This window comes from Protopterus annectens, chromosome 5.part0 (genome assembly GCF_019279795.1).
Source record: "Protopterus annectens isolate FY-2018-M chromosome 5.part0, PAN1.0, whole genome shotgun sequence".
Lineage (NCBI taxonomy): Eukaryota > Metazoa > Chordata > Ceratodontiformes > Protopteridae > Protopterus > Protopterus annectens.
Genome location: NC_056735.1, coordinates 1,632,074,914 through 1,632,093,662, shown reverse-complemented (window position 1 = coordinate 1,632,093,662; position 18,749 = coordinate 1,632,074,914). Strand labels below are relative to the sequence as shown.

General features: G+C 44.0%; 1 protein-coding gene across 1 annotated transcript in view; it reads left to right on the top strand.

The window, feature by feature from the left end:
- Positions 1 to 18,749, top strand: part of LOC122802398 (SR-related and CTD-associated factor 4-like) — a 1,636,555-nt gene that overhangs the window by 672,323 nt on the left and 945,483 nt on the right. The window contains exon 7 of the mRNA XM_044072023.1: positions 14,980 to 15,122. Coding sequence (XP_043927958.1) covers positions 14,980 to 15,122 — 143 coding nt within the window. The remainder of the gene's footprint in view (positions 1 to 14,979; positions 15,123 to 18,749) is intronic.

Here is an 18,749-nt window from a genome sequence, read left to right as displayed (position 1 = left end):
CCCTTTTCCCACCCCCAAATTTCCCAAAAAATCGGGGGCCAGAATTTTTCCAAAAAATTTTGAACCAACCTTCCTTTATGCCAAAGGTAGTATCCAGGGTAGCCTTGAATCAGGCTATCCACTTACCTACCTTTACCCTAATCCACAAAACAAAGGGGAGAGACTACTACATTCCTTGGACATTCACAGACAGTCTGCTATTATTTGGACAGAACAAAGCCTTTCAGAAAATCGGAGCAACTCTGTGTCCTATGCTACAGGTGCTCAAGGGAAGCCTATTTCCAAACAGACAATCTCAAAATGGATAGCCCACTGCATACGCTTTTGTTACTCTTTTCATGGTAAAACTGTACCTACAGGCATCAGATCTCACTCCACAAGGGCCACAGCTACCTCTGCAGCTTTCCTCAGGGGGGTTCATACCAAAGATATTTTGGAAGCAGCCACTTGGAGTTCTGTACATACTTTCTCCTAGCACTATCACCTACCATTATACTCCAAATCTAGAGCGGGCTTTGCCACTGCAGTCTTGCAGGGCATCCTGGCTCCACTTAGTGCCTACCACCCCTTTTTTAGCTTTGGGATTCAACCCATCTGTTATGACTGCAGCGGTATGCACGATGAACATAGTACAGTTTTGTACCTACCATAAATGTAGATGTTCGAGTGCTAATACAGCTGCAGTCCAGGTTTCCCTCCCTCCTTCCCCTCTTGGGACAGGCCTAATGGCTAACACCTCCTCATGCAACCTGATTGGGGTATTCTTTTATGGTGTATTTGCTTGCAACTACTGATGTTCTTCATCTCACATTGCTGCAGTCCTTACTTATGGGTAGTCTGCTGTCCTCGGTGGTCCCAATACCAAAGTATTGATCGCCGGTCATGGGCGCCAGATCTGACATCAGAGCCAGGGTATAAAGGCGCATGACCGACGCCATATCCTCAGTCTTTTTGCCGCATGGTCCGATGCAGAAGCAGCGCTGCAAGTGCCGCTGCTCTGAAATTTTTCGCTGGAGTTTCAGACCGATACCAAGTTATTGGCACTGCTGGGGAATATTTTGTTTTTCTTGCCTCAGTTACTTACCGGATGTCAGAAAAAGTCAATAATTGTATTTCTTGTGGGAAACAGATACCGCATAGGGATTACCACTCGCTTTGTATTCCTTGTTTGGGACCGGAGCACGACGTAGTTGGGTGTCGGTTTTGTGCTAGGTTTAATGTTTACTATAAAACGGAGGTTAGATTGCGCTAGGTTAGTTTTTGGCAAGAGGTGTAATTATAATATGCCGTAAGATGTTCCGACGCCTGCTTCTACTAAGAAGCGCAAAGACAAATCTTTAAAGCCTAGGCAGGATGATTCGTCCGTTACGGACGCCGGATCTTTAGAAGCTACAGCTGAACAGGTGGATCCGGCTGAAGTTTCTGTTGAGGCCTAGGGGGAAACTTTGATTTTACATGATGTGGCCTCTCAGGAGGCAGGTCAGGCTGAAGGGGCCTCTCAGGTTACTATTCTCCCTTCTATGCCCAAGGTGGTTAGGCCTTCTGTTACTGTTTCTAAGGCTCCTTCTAAGGGCAGGTCTGTTTTGCCTTCCTCTGGTGTCAGTTCTGGTTCTTCAGGGTCTGTGCCTAAAAAGCACATGCTTAAAATGGCAGAGGATTTGATTACTTTAATTAGAGGTTCTATGCCCCCTCCTGATAAGAGGCCCAGGATGGAGCCAGAGTTGGAAAGTTTGGAGCAGGCCTCAGATGATTCAGAGTCTTCTGCTGAAGACATTCAAGATTTCCTCCTTATTCTGATTCTGATGCAGAGGATTCCACTCCTTCTGCTTCTCCTCCAGAGGATTTTTCATTTTCAGAAACTCTGCATTCCATGAGGGAGCATTTTAAGTGGGAAGGACAGGATTACTCTGATGCACGGAAGAGACTTAGGGAGTTCTTGTTTTTACCACAGCATAGACCCTTAGCTATACCTCCGGTTTTGGATGTTGTTTCAGATGTTTTCTCGGAAGCTTCCCTTAATCCAGATTCTGTGCCTCCTGCTCCAGTTAAACTGGACAGGTATTACAGGGTGCCTGAGGCTCATAAATATCTTTATAAGAATCCTAGGGCGGACCCAGAAACTATTAGTCAGGGGCCTAAGGGTGTTAGAGCCTCTGTTGTTAAGAATCCGGTTCCTCTGGATAAGGAAGCTAGAGCTTTGGATAGATGGGGTAAGAAGGTGTATACCTCTTCTACTTTAGCAATGAGAGCTTTGAACTGCCAGTTTCATATGTTGAAGTATCAGAATTTCCTCCTTTCTCAGCTAAGATCTAAAGTGGATGCTTTGGCAGAGGGCATAGAGTGTAAAGAATTGCAGGATTTAGTGCATGTTTCTGAACAGGTGGGAAAGCACTCTTTGGAATGTGGTTTTGATGCTTTACAGGCTTCTTCTAGGGTGGCTGCCTCTGGTTCAGTTATTCAGAGGGCACGCCTGGCTTAAGGATCAGAATTTGTCTGAGTATGTTAAGTCTAGAATTCTGGATGCCCCTTTACAGTCTGAAGTTTTGTTTGGTCCTCCTGTGGAGTCAGTCTTAAAGAAAATGGAAGACAAGGCTAAGTCTATGCAGACTGTTAAAGATTTTTTGCAGGTACAACCTCCAAAGTTTAGTAGAAATTGGCCTACTAAGGGGTGGACGTACCCTTCTGATTCTCAGTCTAGGGGTAGATCTAGGCGTGGTAGGGGCAGAGCTCAGAGTACCTTCAGGCCGAGACAATGGAGTTCGCCTGCTCAATCTGCTGGTGAGGGCAGGGGCCAGTCCTTCGTGAACAGGCCCAATGACCTGCATTTTCAGCTGCCAGATTCTTCTTGCCTGGCAGCTCCTTTGGGAGGAAAGTTGGCTCTTTTCAGCAAAATTGGCATTTAGTCACCCAGGACAAATGGGTATTGGACATTATAAACCGAGGTTACAAGTTCTATTTCCATACCATACCTCCTTTCAAGGGCATGCCAGACGTCCCTCCTCGGCAAAGGATAGAGGCTCACAAACAAATTTCTTTACTACTTCAAATAGGAGCTATACAGCCAGTTCCTCTGTCAGAAGTGGGCCTAGGATTTTATTCTCGCCTGTTTCTAGTTCCAAAGAAAGGGAACACGTGGAGACCAATTTTGGATTTATCTATCCTCAACACTTACCTGGACATTCCAAAGTTCAAGATGCTGACTTTACAACAACTTTTACCTCTGTTGGGAAAAGATCACTGGATGGTTACTCTGGATCTCAAAGAGGCTTACCTTCATGTTCCTATCAGGCCCAGTTGCAGGAGGTACCTGCTGGGCTGGAAATTTACATTATCAGTTCTCTGCATTGCCCTTTGGCTTATCTACTGCTCAGAGTGTTCACAAAGGTTCTGGCTCCAGTGATAGCCTTTTTCAGACTAAGAGGAATACAGATTTATCCTTATTTGGACGATTGCCTGATTATTGCACAAGAAAATGACGAACTTCTTCATCTACAGTATGTGGTGGCAGTGTTAAGATGCCTAGGGTATTCTGTGAACGAAACAAAGTCCAGTCTAGTACCCTCTCAGGACATGTGCTTTCTGGGTGTGAGACTGAATACAGCTTCCCAGATGGCTTTTTTGACCCCGGACAAACAAAGAAGCCTTTCTCTTTATTTCCATCAAATGTCTCTACGGTCCAGGCTGACTGCAAGGACAGTCCTTCAAGCCTTGGGGTTCATGGCATCTTGTATTCTGGTGCTTCCCAATGCCAAATTGCATATGAGGAAGCTTCAATGGTATCTCAAAAATATATGGACACAGCACTGCCAAGATCTAGACACTGTCATTCAGATAATACCTTGCATTCAGAAGGAGTTTTTGTGGTGGGCTCAGGAATGTCACCTAAACAAGGGACTCTCTGTGACCCGCCAGAGGCGAGTCAGATTCTAACGACAGATGCCTCGGACAAGGCTTGGGGAGCACACCTCAATGGAAAATGGGTGCAAGACACGTGGCCTGTCAAACTCCAACATTTGCATATCAACTTGAAGGAAATGTTAGCAGTCCAGTTTGCATTGATGGCTTTCAAAGATTTACTTCACCCAGGGCAGGTGTTGATTCAAACAGACAACATTACTGTCATGTGGTACATCAACAAGCAAGGGGGAACCCATTCTTACCCTCTTTGCAGGCAAGCGATGATTTTGTGGGAAACTGCTCTCAAGCTACACCTCAGTCTTCAGGCAAGGTTTCTACCAGGAGCACAGAACTCCTTAGCAGATGTGTTGAGCAGACAAATAGTGGATCCCCACGAGTGGAAATTGGATCCTCATGTATTTCAAAAGTTGACAGTGTTATGGGGAACTCCAGACATAGATCTGTTCGCTTCCCAACTAAATTACCAGTTGCCAAAGTTTTGCACAAAAATGTTTCATCACACAGCTTGGAAGGTGGACGCTCTATCATTCAGTTGGAACAATCTGCATGTATATGCCTTTCCACCTCTGCCTCTTCTTCCCAAGGTACTTTTGAAGGCCAGACAAGACAAGCCAACCATGATTTTGATAGCACCGGATTGGCCTCGACAACACTGGTACCCACTACTGAGGAGTTTAGTACGAGAACCTCCATGGCCTCTGCCTTTGATTCCGCACCTTTTGTCACAAGAGGGCAATCACTTCCTCAATGTCAAGATTCAGTCTCTGCACCTAACAGCCTGGCATATTCTGTTTTAGACTCTGGAGGGTCTCAGCTTCCACAACAAGTTTTGAATGTTATTTTGGAGGCCAGGAGGCCTAGTACCAGGAAAGTTTACTCTGATAAATGGAGGAGATTTTTTATTTGGAGCAAAGGAAAGGACTTTGATGTCTCCAAACCTGATTTAAGTGTTGCTCTTCAATATCTTACTGAGTTATTGGACAAGGGTTTGTCTTTCTCCTCGATAAAGGTCCATGCTGCAGCCATTTCTGCTCACTATGATTGTGACCTCCTTTATTCTCTCATCCTTTGTTTAAGCAATTTCTTAGAGGGGAAAAGAATATAAGACCCCAATGAGAGCTCCTACTCCTGCTTGGGATCTCAATTTTGTGTTGGAAAAACTTACTCTACAACCTTTTGAGCCTGCAGCTACTGCCGAGTTAAAGTATTTGTCATGGAAAACTGCTTTTTTGTTGGCCATTACCTCTGCAAGAAGGGTTTCTGAATTACAGGCCCTCATGGCAGTGGAGCCTTTCCTGATTTTTCATAAGGATAGGATATCTTTGCGTACTAATCCTTCCTTTATGCCTAAAGTGGTTTCTAGTGTGGCCTTAAACCAAACTATTCATTTGCCTACTTTTTATGCAAACCCCCAAAATAAAGGGGAGAATTTTGCATACTTTGGATATTCACAGACAGTTGCGTTATTATTTGAGCAGAACCAAGGAGTTCAGACAGTCTCAGCAGTTTGTTTCTTTTGCTTTGGGTTCACAGGGTAAACCTGTTTCAAAACAAACTATTTCTAAATGGATTGGGTTTTGTATTTCTTTCTGTTATTCCCATCATGGTAAGGAGATTCCTGCTGGAATCAGGCCTCATTCCACTAGGGCTACTGCTACTTCTACGGCCTTTCTAAGGGGGGTAGCTACAAAAGACATTTTGGAGGCAGCTACTTGGAGTTCAGTGCATACTTTTTCTAAACATTACCACCTTCCTCTTTAGTCTAAGTCTAGGGCTGGATTTGCCACTGCAATTTTACAGGGCATTTTAGCAGCCCCTAATGCTCTATGAATTTTACCAACCTCCCTTTCCCGTTGCTTTGGGATTCTACCCATAAGTAAGGACTGCAGCAATGTGAGATGAAGAACATAGTATAGTTTTGTACCTACCATAAATGTAGATGTTCGAAGATCCACATTGCTGCAGTCCAATTTACCCTCCCTCCTTCCCCACTGTAGTTTGACATGGTGCTATGCTTTAGGTGATGGTTGTTGTTGGGCTTGTTTTTGGGAGGTATTCTGTTTTTGTCTGTGGTCTTTCTTGTTTGGCCTTCTGACATCTGGGGCAAGAAAAGACTGAGGATATGACGTTGGTCATGCGCCTTTATACCCTGATGCTCTGATGTCAGATCTAGGTGCCCATGACCGACGTCAGCCTAATACTTTGGTATTCGGGCCGACCGAGGACAGCGGACTACCCATAAGTAAGGACTGCAGCAATGTGGATCTTCGAACATCTACATTTATGGTAGGTACAAAACTGTACTTTTTTTGATTATATTGCATTGCATTATTACATAAGTTTATGTTTTGCCTTCCTTCTGCGGGCACCTGACATCTGGGGCAAGAAAAACTGAAGAAAATGGCGTCGGCTGGTTCTTTTATACCCCTGTCACACTGACGTCATGGAAGAAGCGACTACATCCGATACCGGACCTAGACTTTGGAATTCGGCCGACTGAGGACCCGCCTGACGGTAGGAAAACCCATCTGTTATGACTGCAGCTGTATTAGCACTCTAACATCTACATTTATGGTAGGTACAAAACTGTACTTTCTGGATGTTACACATGAGGACAGATGCCCCAGTACTAGAAAATCCTATGCTGACAAGCGGTAATGGTTTTGCACCTGGATCCGGACTAAAGGAGCTGAAACGGCACAGCCCTCCCTATCTCTCATCCCGGATTACCTAGCAGACCTACTACACAGGGGCCTATCCTTCTCTTCTATTAAAATTCATGCCTCTGCCATCTCTGCTCATTTCAGCACAGACCACCTCTCTTCTCACACCCTCTCATCGAACAGTACTAAGAGAAGCTAACAATAAGGCCGCCCAGAAGAGCTCCTACCCCAGCTTGGGACCTTTGTTTTGTGTTGGAAAAGCTCACCCTACCCCTCTGAGCATGCAGCTTCAGCAGAGTTGAAATTCCTCTTGGAAAATAGCCTTTCTTCTGGCCATCACTTCAGCTAGAAGAGTTTCAGGAATACAAGCACTCATGGCTGTAGAGCCCTTCGTTTTCCATGCTGACTGAGTCTCCTTCAGGACTCACCCAACTTTCATGCCTTAAGTGGTGTCCAGTGTGGCTCTCAAACAAATAAATTCATTTGCCCACTTTTTTCCCTAACCCACAAAACGAGGAGGAAAGAATTCTGCATTCTCTAGATGTGCACAGACAGCTCAGATTCTTCCTGGATAGGACTACGTATTTTAGGGAAACCAAGCAATTGCTAGTAAGCTTTGCAGCAGGGGCAGAGGGCAAGGCCATATCCAAACAATCTCCATATGGATAGCAGACTGCATCCATTTCTGCTACAATCACCAACGGAAACCACCCCCTTAGGGGGTCAGGACACATTCCACTATGGCACCCTCCACCTCTGCAGCTTTTCTTGTAGTGGTCCCCACCAGGGATGCCCTGGAGACTGCAACATGGACTTCTGTTCATACTGTTCATACCGTCACCAAGCATTACCACCTGCCTATCTTCAAATCCTGGGCAGGGTTTGCAACTGCAGTCTTGCAGGGCATCCTAGGCAGCCCCCAGTGTTCTTGGCTGCCTCTACCCTTTTCTTCAGCTTTTGGAATCAACCCAAGTGTGATGACATCAACAGTGAAACACGAACATAGTACAGCTGTGTACACTTATCATAAATGTAGATGTTAGTGTATTCACTTTAACAGTCCTGGTTTTCTACCCTCCATCGCCCTGGTCTCTCTTCCTCGCTCTTACTCTTTGCTGGGAATTTTTTGGTATTTACTTTCTACTGGTGTTGGTCTTCCACCATAACCTAGCTCCCTATTTGGGGACTCCTGACAGTTGGGGCAAGAAAAACTGATGTAATGGCGTCGGCTGCCTGATTTTATACCACTAACGACCTGATGCGAGTCTTGGAGTGACAGCAACCAATGCAGAAATACTAAGCCTCTGATATTCTGGCCGACTGAGGGCTACCCCTGGCAGGATAACCCAAGTGTGATGTCTGCAACAGTGAATACACTCAAACATCTACATTTATGGTAAGTGTACACAGCTGTACTGTCGGAGGATTGCATGTGCAAACATCACATTTAAGGCCCCTAGTTTATTGCCCTACATGTGATGTCCCATGTACACTACAGCTGCCAAACTGAAGCTTTTGTTTAGAAGCCAACATACTGAGGGCAGGAAATCCCACACACACAATACTGCAACATTGAAGAGAATAACATATATGGTTATGTTAAGAATTTACACAACTGTTCTTTTCCCCCTACTACTCCGTCTAGCCAAGGGCAATCACCACTAGTTACCCCAACGGATGGAGCCGCTCATACAGGAGAGGGGAACACTCGTACACCCAAAACTGTCCACTCTAAGCCTTACACTGTGGTTGATAGGGCATTGATTCCCCTCGGACCTCTTTAGAGGACGTGGTTAAGGTTTTGCAGAAGGCCAGAAAACCAGGTACCAGAAAGTCATACCTTATGGAAGAGATTTTCTACCCATTGTGAAGAATGCAACTTACAACCACTGGTAGTAGTACCCACAGTGATCCTGTCCTACATGTGTGAATTGAAGTCTGGACTATCTTATTCCTCTGTCAAGACTCATTTATCTGCCATTTCAGCATGCCTGGCTCTCACCCCCTCCTTTGGCTTCAAGGCTGGAAGTTTTACTTTTTCTAAAAGGGGTTCTGCACCTCAGACCCCCAAGGTGCCCATTCCTCCTCCTTGGATCTTAACTTTGTACTGGAGAAATTGACACAGCCACCCTTTGAGCCAGCCAAAGACTGTTCTCTCCAACATTGTACATGGAAAACTATACTCTTGGTGGCCATTACTTCAGCCAGATGGCTCTCAGAACTACAAGGCCTAATTGCCTCCCATCCTTTTACTGTTTTCCATGTAGACAGGGTAGGTTTGGATACCAATACCACCTTTATGCCCAAAGTGGTCAGTGAGCGCTCCTTTAATCAGGCCATCGATCTGCCCACATTGTCCTTCACCCCAAAACCTGGCTGAAATTATTCTGCATACCTTAGATGTTCAGACATGTCCGATAACTATCTGACCAAGACCAAACCCATCCGTGAATCAGACAGAGGCTGTCTTTTCACCCAAGAGCCTTGGGACACCCTGCTTCCAAGCAAACCATATCCTCTTTGATGTCTAAAACAATTACTTTTTGCCATACTGCCCATGGCAGAAGGCTTCCCTGCCCTGTAAAGATACACTCCACTAGGGCAGTATCCTCATCTGGAGCATTTTTCAAGGGGTCTGAATACAGCTGCCATTTTAGAAGTAGCTCCATTGTCCTCTGTCCATACCTTTACCAATCACTACAAGTTGGACATTATTTCTAGGGCCAGAGCTGGGTTTGCCAGAGCTGTCCGGCATGGGTTTGTGGAAAATGCTTCTCTTCCTCCTCTCAATTCTTAATACAGGAGCTTTTGCTATGAATGCAACAGCATATGAATAGAAGGACATTAGATGATCTCTTCTATATGCTGCTGTATAGTTTCCCACCCTGCCGTCCACTTGCACGACTCTTGAGTACCCACTCTGTAGTAGATTCCAGCAACTTTTATTTCTGAGGAAGGTGTGTGCTGACATCCATTTTGTACCGGACGTCTGTTTATGGCTGGCCACAGAGATGTGGGACGTCACACGCACACTAGCATCTATCTTTTGTAAAATGGCCAGACGTATGAGAGTCTACCAGGGGCAGACTCCCTTGTGGTATGAATACAGCAGCATACAAGAGAAGGATGTCTAAAGTTATGGTAAGATTTTACACAGCAATACTATCTCCATTTCAGGCACGTGGGAACCATTTTCAGTTCTGTGCATTACTCTTTGGCTTATCTAATTACTGCTCAGTGTGTTCTCAAAATATCTTCCTGCAGTAGTTGCCTATTGCTGGATGAGTGGAATGCAGGTCTACCCCTGCCCAGGCAATTGCCTAGTCAAGATATCTATGAAGTGGCTGGAAGCTTTTCTGCAGTGCACTGTGGCCTGTCTAAACCTAAGATTTTACTTGCACATGAAGTCCAGTCTTAACCCCCTCTTGCAGACTAATCTTAAGAGCCCCACTAGATTCGCACACAAATGGCCTTTTTCTCACAAGACAAAGTTCTGTTCATGATCCATTTCTTCAGTCAATACACCAGCTGGTGTTCATGTTTGCCATAGAAATCCTCAGGGTTCTTTAGTTCTTGGCCTCCTGTGTCTTAACCCCCCGCTAAGCTTAAATATAATCTTCTCCCATACTTGTGAAAAGTTATACTGGATAGAAGCCTGTCTACAGAATGAAAGTCCCTTTCCAGTGCTGTATAGGAAACCAAGTTTTGACCTCAGACCTAGTCAGGGGAGCACAGTCAGGTGGTCTCCAGGTACAAGACCAATGGGAGATGACGTTGTTCCAAAGTCGCATCTGGAGGAGATAGCTGTGTACACGGTTATGATTACATCCAAACAGTTGTGGAGATCAGGACCCTTTTAGTAAAGATAGGCAACACTACTGATTTGGTACCCACTCCTACCTACTGTCTCCTAGCTGTGCAACTCTGAGAGGCAGCACTAGAAATGGGATTGCACTTGTAACACAGTACCTTCCAGGAGAGAGAGAAAAACAGCCTGGCAAGACCACCTGTGCAGATCTGCTGTAGACCCACGCTAGTGGATGGTAAAAAATAACCTATTCATAAGTCACAGGAAAATGATGCACGCCAAAAGTAGATCCTTTTGCCTTTGAATCAACAATATAATCGACCCACTATTTTTCCCCATTTTCTACATGGGATTATGATATCATATCAACTGTTGCCATCTTTTTTTCAGTGCCACTCCTGCCTTCCTTGGCAGTTATGCCTGTCACAGGTCTGCTCTCACAAGACCCATCCATCACATTGCTAAATATCTTTATCTCCTTCCAGTCTGTCCCAAGTCATCGCCCCCAGATACTCTTCTGTTTTTCTGCACATGTGCCTGGATCACCGTAATCTGTCTTTGACCTTCTCTGCAGTTGGAGCTATTTGGACTTCTTCCCTGATGATCCCTTTTCTTCTGTCCCAGAGTGCATCCTGACACCCATCTTGGGCAATTCATCTGTTACCTCTAGCTTCCTCAGCTAATCTGCCTTCACTGCCCAGTTTATTTTAGCATACAGTAGTAGTGGTCACACCACTGTTTTTTATATCTTACATTTGAGCTTCTTTGGTATTTTTCTGTCTTACACCATTTCTGACAGTGTGCCAGTTGGCTGCAGCCCCTCTTGTTTCTAACTTTAATCTCTTCATTCAGACTGCCCTTTTCCTCAACCACCCTAGCCAGTACTTGAAGCTGTTTATTTGTTCCACTCTTTTCAATTCTCTCTCAATTCTGAGTTTTAACGGATTGTCCCCTTTTGCTGCCAGTTACAGCTGCCTTACATCTGCGCCCAGACTCATCCCATGTACCTTCAGTTTTATTGTTGTATTCCCCTATCCTTTGCTGAAGTTTTTGTTCAGAGTATGCCTGTAACATGTCATTATTTGAGTACAGCAGCTGTTGATCTGTTCCCTCCTACCTGTTTGTCAATTAGTCCATAACCATTATAAACAGAAGCAGGCTCGGAGCTCAACTGTAATGCATATCCACTTCGACTTGAAACTCTGTGTGCCCTAACACATTGTGCCTTGGACGCAGCCTGTACTAATTCTGTCTGAGTACAGTCAATTAAAATGTTGCTCAAAGGCCAAAGACAGCTGACTGAGGACAGGCACATTGTCATTCCCATGGATAATTCTGTTTCCGTATGCTTTCCTTACATACTAGTCATCCCCAGGTTACTAGTAAATGTTGGGGAGGAAGGGCAGTGTGTGATCTTGATTGCACCCTTCTGGCTAAGACAGCATTGGCTGCCTGTGTTACACAGCATGAGCAGACAAGAACCTTCGCTGCTTCCACAGGAGTTGGAGCTTTACACCCAGTACAGCGGAGCTACCATGCACCCCAACCTGACCAGACTGAAGTTGGCAGCCCGGATGATGATGGTCCTTATCCCCATGGTCAGCTGCTGGACCACATCTGATCTGTTTTGAAAGAGCTGTAATCTCTTCTGGAAGATCTTGCATCTCAAAATAGAAAATATTCTGTTTGGTGTCAAAACAAGGTCCAGCAGTCTGTTAGCTAAATTACACTTGGTTATAACCCATCTGGCCAAACAGACAAAATCCACATGAGAGACAAGGAAAAACAAGAAATGCGCCAAAACCACGAAACTCAAGAGCAACTTTAAAAGTAGAAAAATAAGTGGTTTCATTCTACAAAGTTAGAACTTTATCAGACCTTTCAATTATGCAACCCCTGTCTTTAAATACATTAATTTAGTCATATAACCCTGAATAAAACCATTGATTAAAGCAATTGCTAAATTATTTAAAGCCATACAGTCTGCCTTTACATTACCAATCTAGGAAGGAGACAGATCTCAATAAAAACTACACATACACATTACATAATAGTAAACAGTCGCGTATAAAAAATAAAAAGATGAGCTCACATGATTAGTTTTATTTTATATATGATTGTTTATCATGTTTTGTGTATGTATATATTCTGATTATGTATTGGTTTTTATTGAGATCTGTGTTTTCTGGATTGGTAGTGTAAAATCAGGCTGTATGGCTTTAAATAATTTTAGCAATTGTTTTTATCAATGATTTTATTCAGGATTATATGTATTTAAGGCGGGGGTGGGGGGGCTGTATAACTGAATTGAAGTTCTAAATTTGTAGAACGAAAGCACTTATTTACTGTTAAAGTTGCTCTTGGGTTTTGTGGTTTTATGCATTTTTTTGTATCTCCTGTTATGGCAGAAATATTAATTTTAAAGGAGGATTATTTGCCTTGCCTGCCCACATATGCAACCCTCTCTGTTTCCCAGCTAATGATGAAACAGCTCCTTAAAGGCATCATCCACCTAAGGCCACCCAAAAGAGCCCCCCGTTCCTTCCTGGGACCTCAATATTGTACTGGAGAAGCTCACACTGCAACTTTTTGAAACTGCAGTCTTTGCAGAAATCAAATCCTTGTCTTGGAAAACTGCATTGATAGTTGCCATCACTTTGGCTCATCGAGTCTGAGTTACAAGCATTGATGTGTAAAGAGTAGCTAGATGAGACATAACCTCTCCCTTGTCTAAGGTTAACTGAACTCCCCCTGAATCAAGGCATACTTCTCCTTGCCTTTCCAAACCCCTAAACATGGACTAAAGAAGTTTGCACCATTAGATGTAGACAGGCAGCTTCGATATTACTCAGACAAGACTTATCTAAGTCGGACCTTTTTTTTTGTGACCTTTGCATCTAATAAATTTGAGTAAACCAGTGGGCAAACAGACCATTTCCAAGTGGCCTAGTGCTTAATCTTAATCAAGTCACTTAACTGGGCAGTGCTTAGGAGCATCTGGGAGTTTGGGCTAGGTTCATAAATGGTCCCTGGATTGCAAGCCTTGTAACTACCTTTGCAAAAGCAGAGGGGTGGAGGTTAGCATAATGTGTTAAGGCCTTAACCTCACCATATTTAGGATGTCTGAATGCATCTGTTTTTGTTAGGCAGCAAGATAAGAAGTTGCCAGGCCAAATTGGAATTTATTCTTCCAGAGCCGCAACCACCATGGCTGTCTTCCAAGGCAGCCTCTTGGTCCTCAGTCCACATCTTGACCAAAAGCTACAGCTTCTAAGTCTTCTAGAGCCAGTGTTGACTTCACCTATATAGTTCTGCTGGGCATTCTGTCTAGCTTTCTTTCCAACTGCCTGCTCTTCAGCTTTGAATATCCTCCCAAGGGTGTTTTACTGCAGCAGTGAAAAGTAGTGAACATAAGATAGTTGTCTACTTAACCATAAATATAGATCAAGTGTATTTAGTGTTGCAATAGTCCTCTCGTTTGAATCTCGTATACGGTTTGGGGTGGGGGGGTCCCTTTATTCTTTCCTGTGTCTTTTCCCCGTTTAGGTCACCCTTCAGGTCTCCCTCACCATTCTCTGTATGGAACTGTATGGATGGTTTGGTGCTCCTGTGCTAGAGGTTTGAGAGTGGGACTCCATTCTCTTTTTCGGGGGGGGTGGTTTACGGTGCCAACTTGTGCCCTGATGTTTGGGAGGGGTGCTGGATGTAGAGGAAGGAGAAAAGTTTCTGATATTCTTGCTGGCCAAGGGCTTCCACATCAGGAATTCCCAAGGAGTTATTACTGTGACAGTGATGTGCACTCAACATACACATTTATGGTAGGTAGACACAACTGTACTTCAGTTGGTAATATTTCATCAAATGATTTAGGTATTGTATGGATTAGGTTCTTTTAGGTGAGAGAGTGAAGATTTGGCAAATGAAGCAGTGTAGCAGAGTAAATAGTTTAGGGTGGTAGTCTTGGAAGTTATGTTGAGACCAGATGTGTGAGCAAGTTGATGCAGAAAAGCTTGTAAAGGAAAGGTGCCAAGTAATCTAAATGTGCTAGATTTTTCACGTGAGGCAGTGTGTGCTTAATACATTTTAGTTCGTGATATTTTTGTCATTGGTAGTAACCCTCCCCCATTTGAATCCTTTCCATTCTTTCTTTGCTTTTGTTTGAATACTGTTGTGGTAGTATGTGAAGTGTTGGGTGTGTTTTGTCCTAACTTTACATTAGCTGTGTAGTTGTGATACATGTGTAAAAAGTCCATAATTTGTGATGCAAATACTAAATGGAGGCCAGAAACATTCTTTAAGGTTTGTGTGTTCCTTTTGTGGCTGCATGTTTGTAATGTGCTGCTGAGCTGTTCAGTTTGTTTTCAGTCTAATTCTAGGTATGTAATTCTAGGCTTTATCTAATCAGTGATAAAGTCCTGTGTGATTTGTCTCATGGTTTAAGAAGAAACGGAGACAAATTTTCATCTGTTTTTGAGCTAGGGTTGCTGTGGTTTACAGGCAGTTGCAAGTGGATGTTATGGCATTTTCTTTTGATGAATGTGTTTTTGCATGCATGACATCCCAGTTTTGACTGTTCTTTTTACTTTGCAGCAACTTCCCCCCCTCCTTCTCCAGTGAGGATTCCAGCTGAACCTCCAATTCCAGTTTTAAATTCAGTTCAGATGCCACAACTTCCTAGTTCAGATGCCTTTGCTGCTGTTGCCCAACTTTTTCAAACAACGCAAGGGCAACAGGTAAGTGCTAGTTAAATGTAGTAAGTTTATGAAGTTGCTTGACCTTAATTCCTAATATTTGAAATGCCTACATGTTAAGGGTGTTTCATTAAGTTATTTACTTTAACACTACTGCTAGCTGACATTTGTCTTTGCAGATTTTTCTTAGATTTTCTTTTGGCATATGCCACACTGGTAGCTGACTTACTCTGCTGTTTTGGCATATGCCACACTGGTAGCTGACTTACTCTGCTGTTTTGCTTGCTAACCATTTAGACTTGAGACTGCCATACTGCCTCAGATTTAGCTGTAAACTGCTTTATAGTTGCCCTTACAGTAGACATTATTTGACTTTTATTTGTGGTTTCAGAATTCCGTTCTTCAGATATATTGCCCTTTTATCCAAAGTTTTTTATTTCTCCTGCTTGCTACAAGAAAGGTTTGCTCTCTCCCTGCCTGCCACAGTGTGTGTGCACAAGCATGTTTATTCCTTTTGATATCTGATACCTTAAACTGAATTTTGCTGAAGTTTTAGGTAGTCCTTATGGAAAGGTAGATTTGATGTCCTTTGTCTGGGAAGGACTTTTGCAGCATCTTGTTTAAGTCGCTGATTGTCCGACACACTTGAGTTCAAGCTTATTTAGAAGATCTTTTGTAAAATGGTAATCTACCCCACTTCACCGTAATTTTGGTTTTTTTTTTTTAGAACAGTTGCCGAACTACATTTTATTTGTCAAGTCATATTGGCTTTTTCCCATTGAGCCCTTGTAAATGAATTGATATGCTAAGTAGTTACTGTTTTACTTTGGAAATGTCATTTCTTTGTGTCTATTGTTTGCCATAGAATGGGCTAACCATCGAACAGCTGAACATCGAACAGCTGAACATCGAACAATAAGCATCGAAAGTTCACTCACCGAACTTTCATTTTATCGACAGGGTAACTACTTGTCCAACACTTACCCGTCTCACACGAGGAAGTGTTTCAGTCCCCTGATCATCGTGTTATACTGCTGCAGTCATCACACTTGGGTTATCCTGCCATCAGGCGGTCCTGCAGTCGGCCGAATTCCAAAGTCTTGGTCCGGCGTCTGTTGTCGTCGCATCTTCCCTGACGTCAGTGTGACAGGGGGATAAAAGAGGCAGCCAACGCCATTTTCTTCAGTCTTTCTTACCGCAAGGTGCCCGAAGCAGAAGCAGTTCGCAAGTGCCGGTCGGCTAGCTCTTGAGATTTTCGAATCAAATTTCAGCCCGAAGTCTTCTCTAAAGCTAAGTACCCCGTTGGGGAAACATTTCTTGCCTCAGACTGATGTCAGACAAAGTTAATAATTGCATTTCTTGTGGGAAGCAAATACCGCATAAGCATTTTCATTCTTATTGTATTCCTTGCCTAGGCCCAGACCACGATGTCTCTGTCGGTTTTGTGCTAGGTTCAACAAACGTACAATCAAGCGTCGGGCAGATTTCGCCCGACATTATTTTGGCAGAAAATTTAACTATAGCATGTCGGAGCAACCGACATCAGGAATGAATAAAAAACGCAAAGGTAAAGACAGGCAACTAAGGCCAAGACCAGATACCGAGGCCTCAGCAAGGCCTGCCAACGGTTCTCCGATTTTCAGCGAGGTGCCTACACAGCCCCTGACTACCGCTGAGTTAGAAATTCTGACTGCCTCCCAGACCGAATCAGCTGGGCCTCAGGAGCCGGTTCCTTCTCACCTCTCGGACGCCAACCCTGACGGTGATCCGGAGATTTTGGACAGGCCTTCGGTTTCTGAAGGTGTCTTCAAACCGACAACTATCTCCATTAAGTCTTATGCTAAACTTAAAGCCCCCTTAAAAGTTAGGAAACCGGGTCCACAGACACCCCCACAGGGCCCCTATGCCTAAAAAACAGATGCTCAAGATGGCTGAGGATTTAATTACCCTTATCAGGGGTTCACAACCCTCTCCTGACAAAAGGCCTAGACTGGAAGAAGATTATCCTTCCTCTGACCAAGCATCCATTTCCTCAGCTAACTCTGAGGACCAGGATTATTCCTTTCCTCCTTATGAAGACTCAGATGCTGAAGAGTCCATCCCCCCCCCCCCCCCCGAAGACTACTCTTTTGGGGAAACTTTACACACCATGAGGGAACACTTCCACTGGGAAGGCCAAGATTGCTCTAAGAAAAGACTCCGTGAAGAGTTTCTTCTCCCACAGCATAGACCCCTTGCAATTTCTCCAGTTCTAGACATTTTGGATGATGTTTACACCGAATCTAGTCTAAACCCAGATTCTTTACCTCCTGCACCAGCTAAACCAGACAGATACTACAGAGTTCCTGATTCTCATAAGTTTCTATATAAAAGCCCTGTTGCAGACCCCGAAACCATTTCCCTGGGTCCCAAAGGGGTTAAGGCCTCTACTGCTAAGAATCCAATCCCTTCTGAAAGGGATTCCGGAGCTTTAGAAAGATGGGGGAAGAAAGTGTATACATCTGCCACTTTGGCCATGAGGGTCTTCAACTGCCAATTCCACATGCTAAAATACCAGCAGTACTTGATTACACAGTTAAAGCAGATGTTGATCCCTCAGACAGATAAGCCTGATTTCAAAGAGATGCAGGATTTGCTGCATGCAGCAGAACAGGTGGGAAAGCATACCTTAGTGTGGTTTTGATTCATTGGAAGCCACATGTAGAGCAGCTGTCACAGGATCTGTAATATGTAGACATGCTTGGCTAAAAGAGCAAGCCTTACCAGAACATGTCAAAGCAAAGTTATTGGATGCCCCATTGCAGAAAGATGTGTTATTTGGTGTCAAAGCAGAGGAAGTTTTAAAGAAAATGGAAGAAAAGGCAAAATCTATGCAGACAGTTAAAGATTTTTTACAGGTACAACCTCCTCATTTCAGCAGAAACTGGCCATCAAAAAACTGGTCCTTTCCTGCATGAGACAGACCCCAAAGGGGTAGGTACAGACGCCCAAGGGGCAGAGGGCCAGCCACAAGGTTCTTTCAGGCCTAGACAATGGTATACAACAACTCAGAGGTGGAGACGAAAGATCTCAACCCTTCAGGAAACAAATGCAATGACTTCCCTCTTCGCCTGCCAAGCAAAATTGCCCTGGCAGCACCTTTGGGAGGAAAACTGGCTCTATTTCCACAAAATTGGCGCATCATAACAAAGGACAAATGGGTTCTGGATATTATTACCCGAGGCTACAGATTTCATTTTCACACTTTACCAAGGATGAGAGGCATGCCAAATCTGCCCCCAAACCAATGGGCAGAGGCACAAACGCAAATTTCAGCTCTCATGGATATGAAAGCAATTCAAAAGGTACCTACAAAGGAGCAAGGTCAAGGTTTTTACTCAAGACTATTTCTAGTACCAAGAAAGGACAAAGCCTGAAGACCCATTTTAGACCTCTTAATTCTAAACACATACCTGGAGGTACCCAAATTCAAAATGCTCACACTACAGCAGCTTCTTCCCATGCTGGGCAAGGAGTCTTGGCTGGTAACGTTGAACCTCAGAGGCATACCTGCATATCCCTATCAGACAAGATTGCAGAAGATACCTCAGATTTTTGGCAAGTACAACGCATCATCAATTCTCTGCATTGCCCTTTGGCTTATCTACTGCGCCCAGAGTATTTACGAAA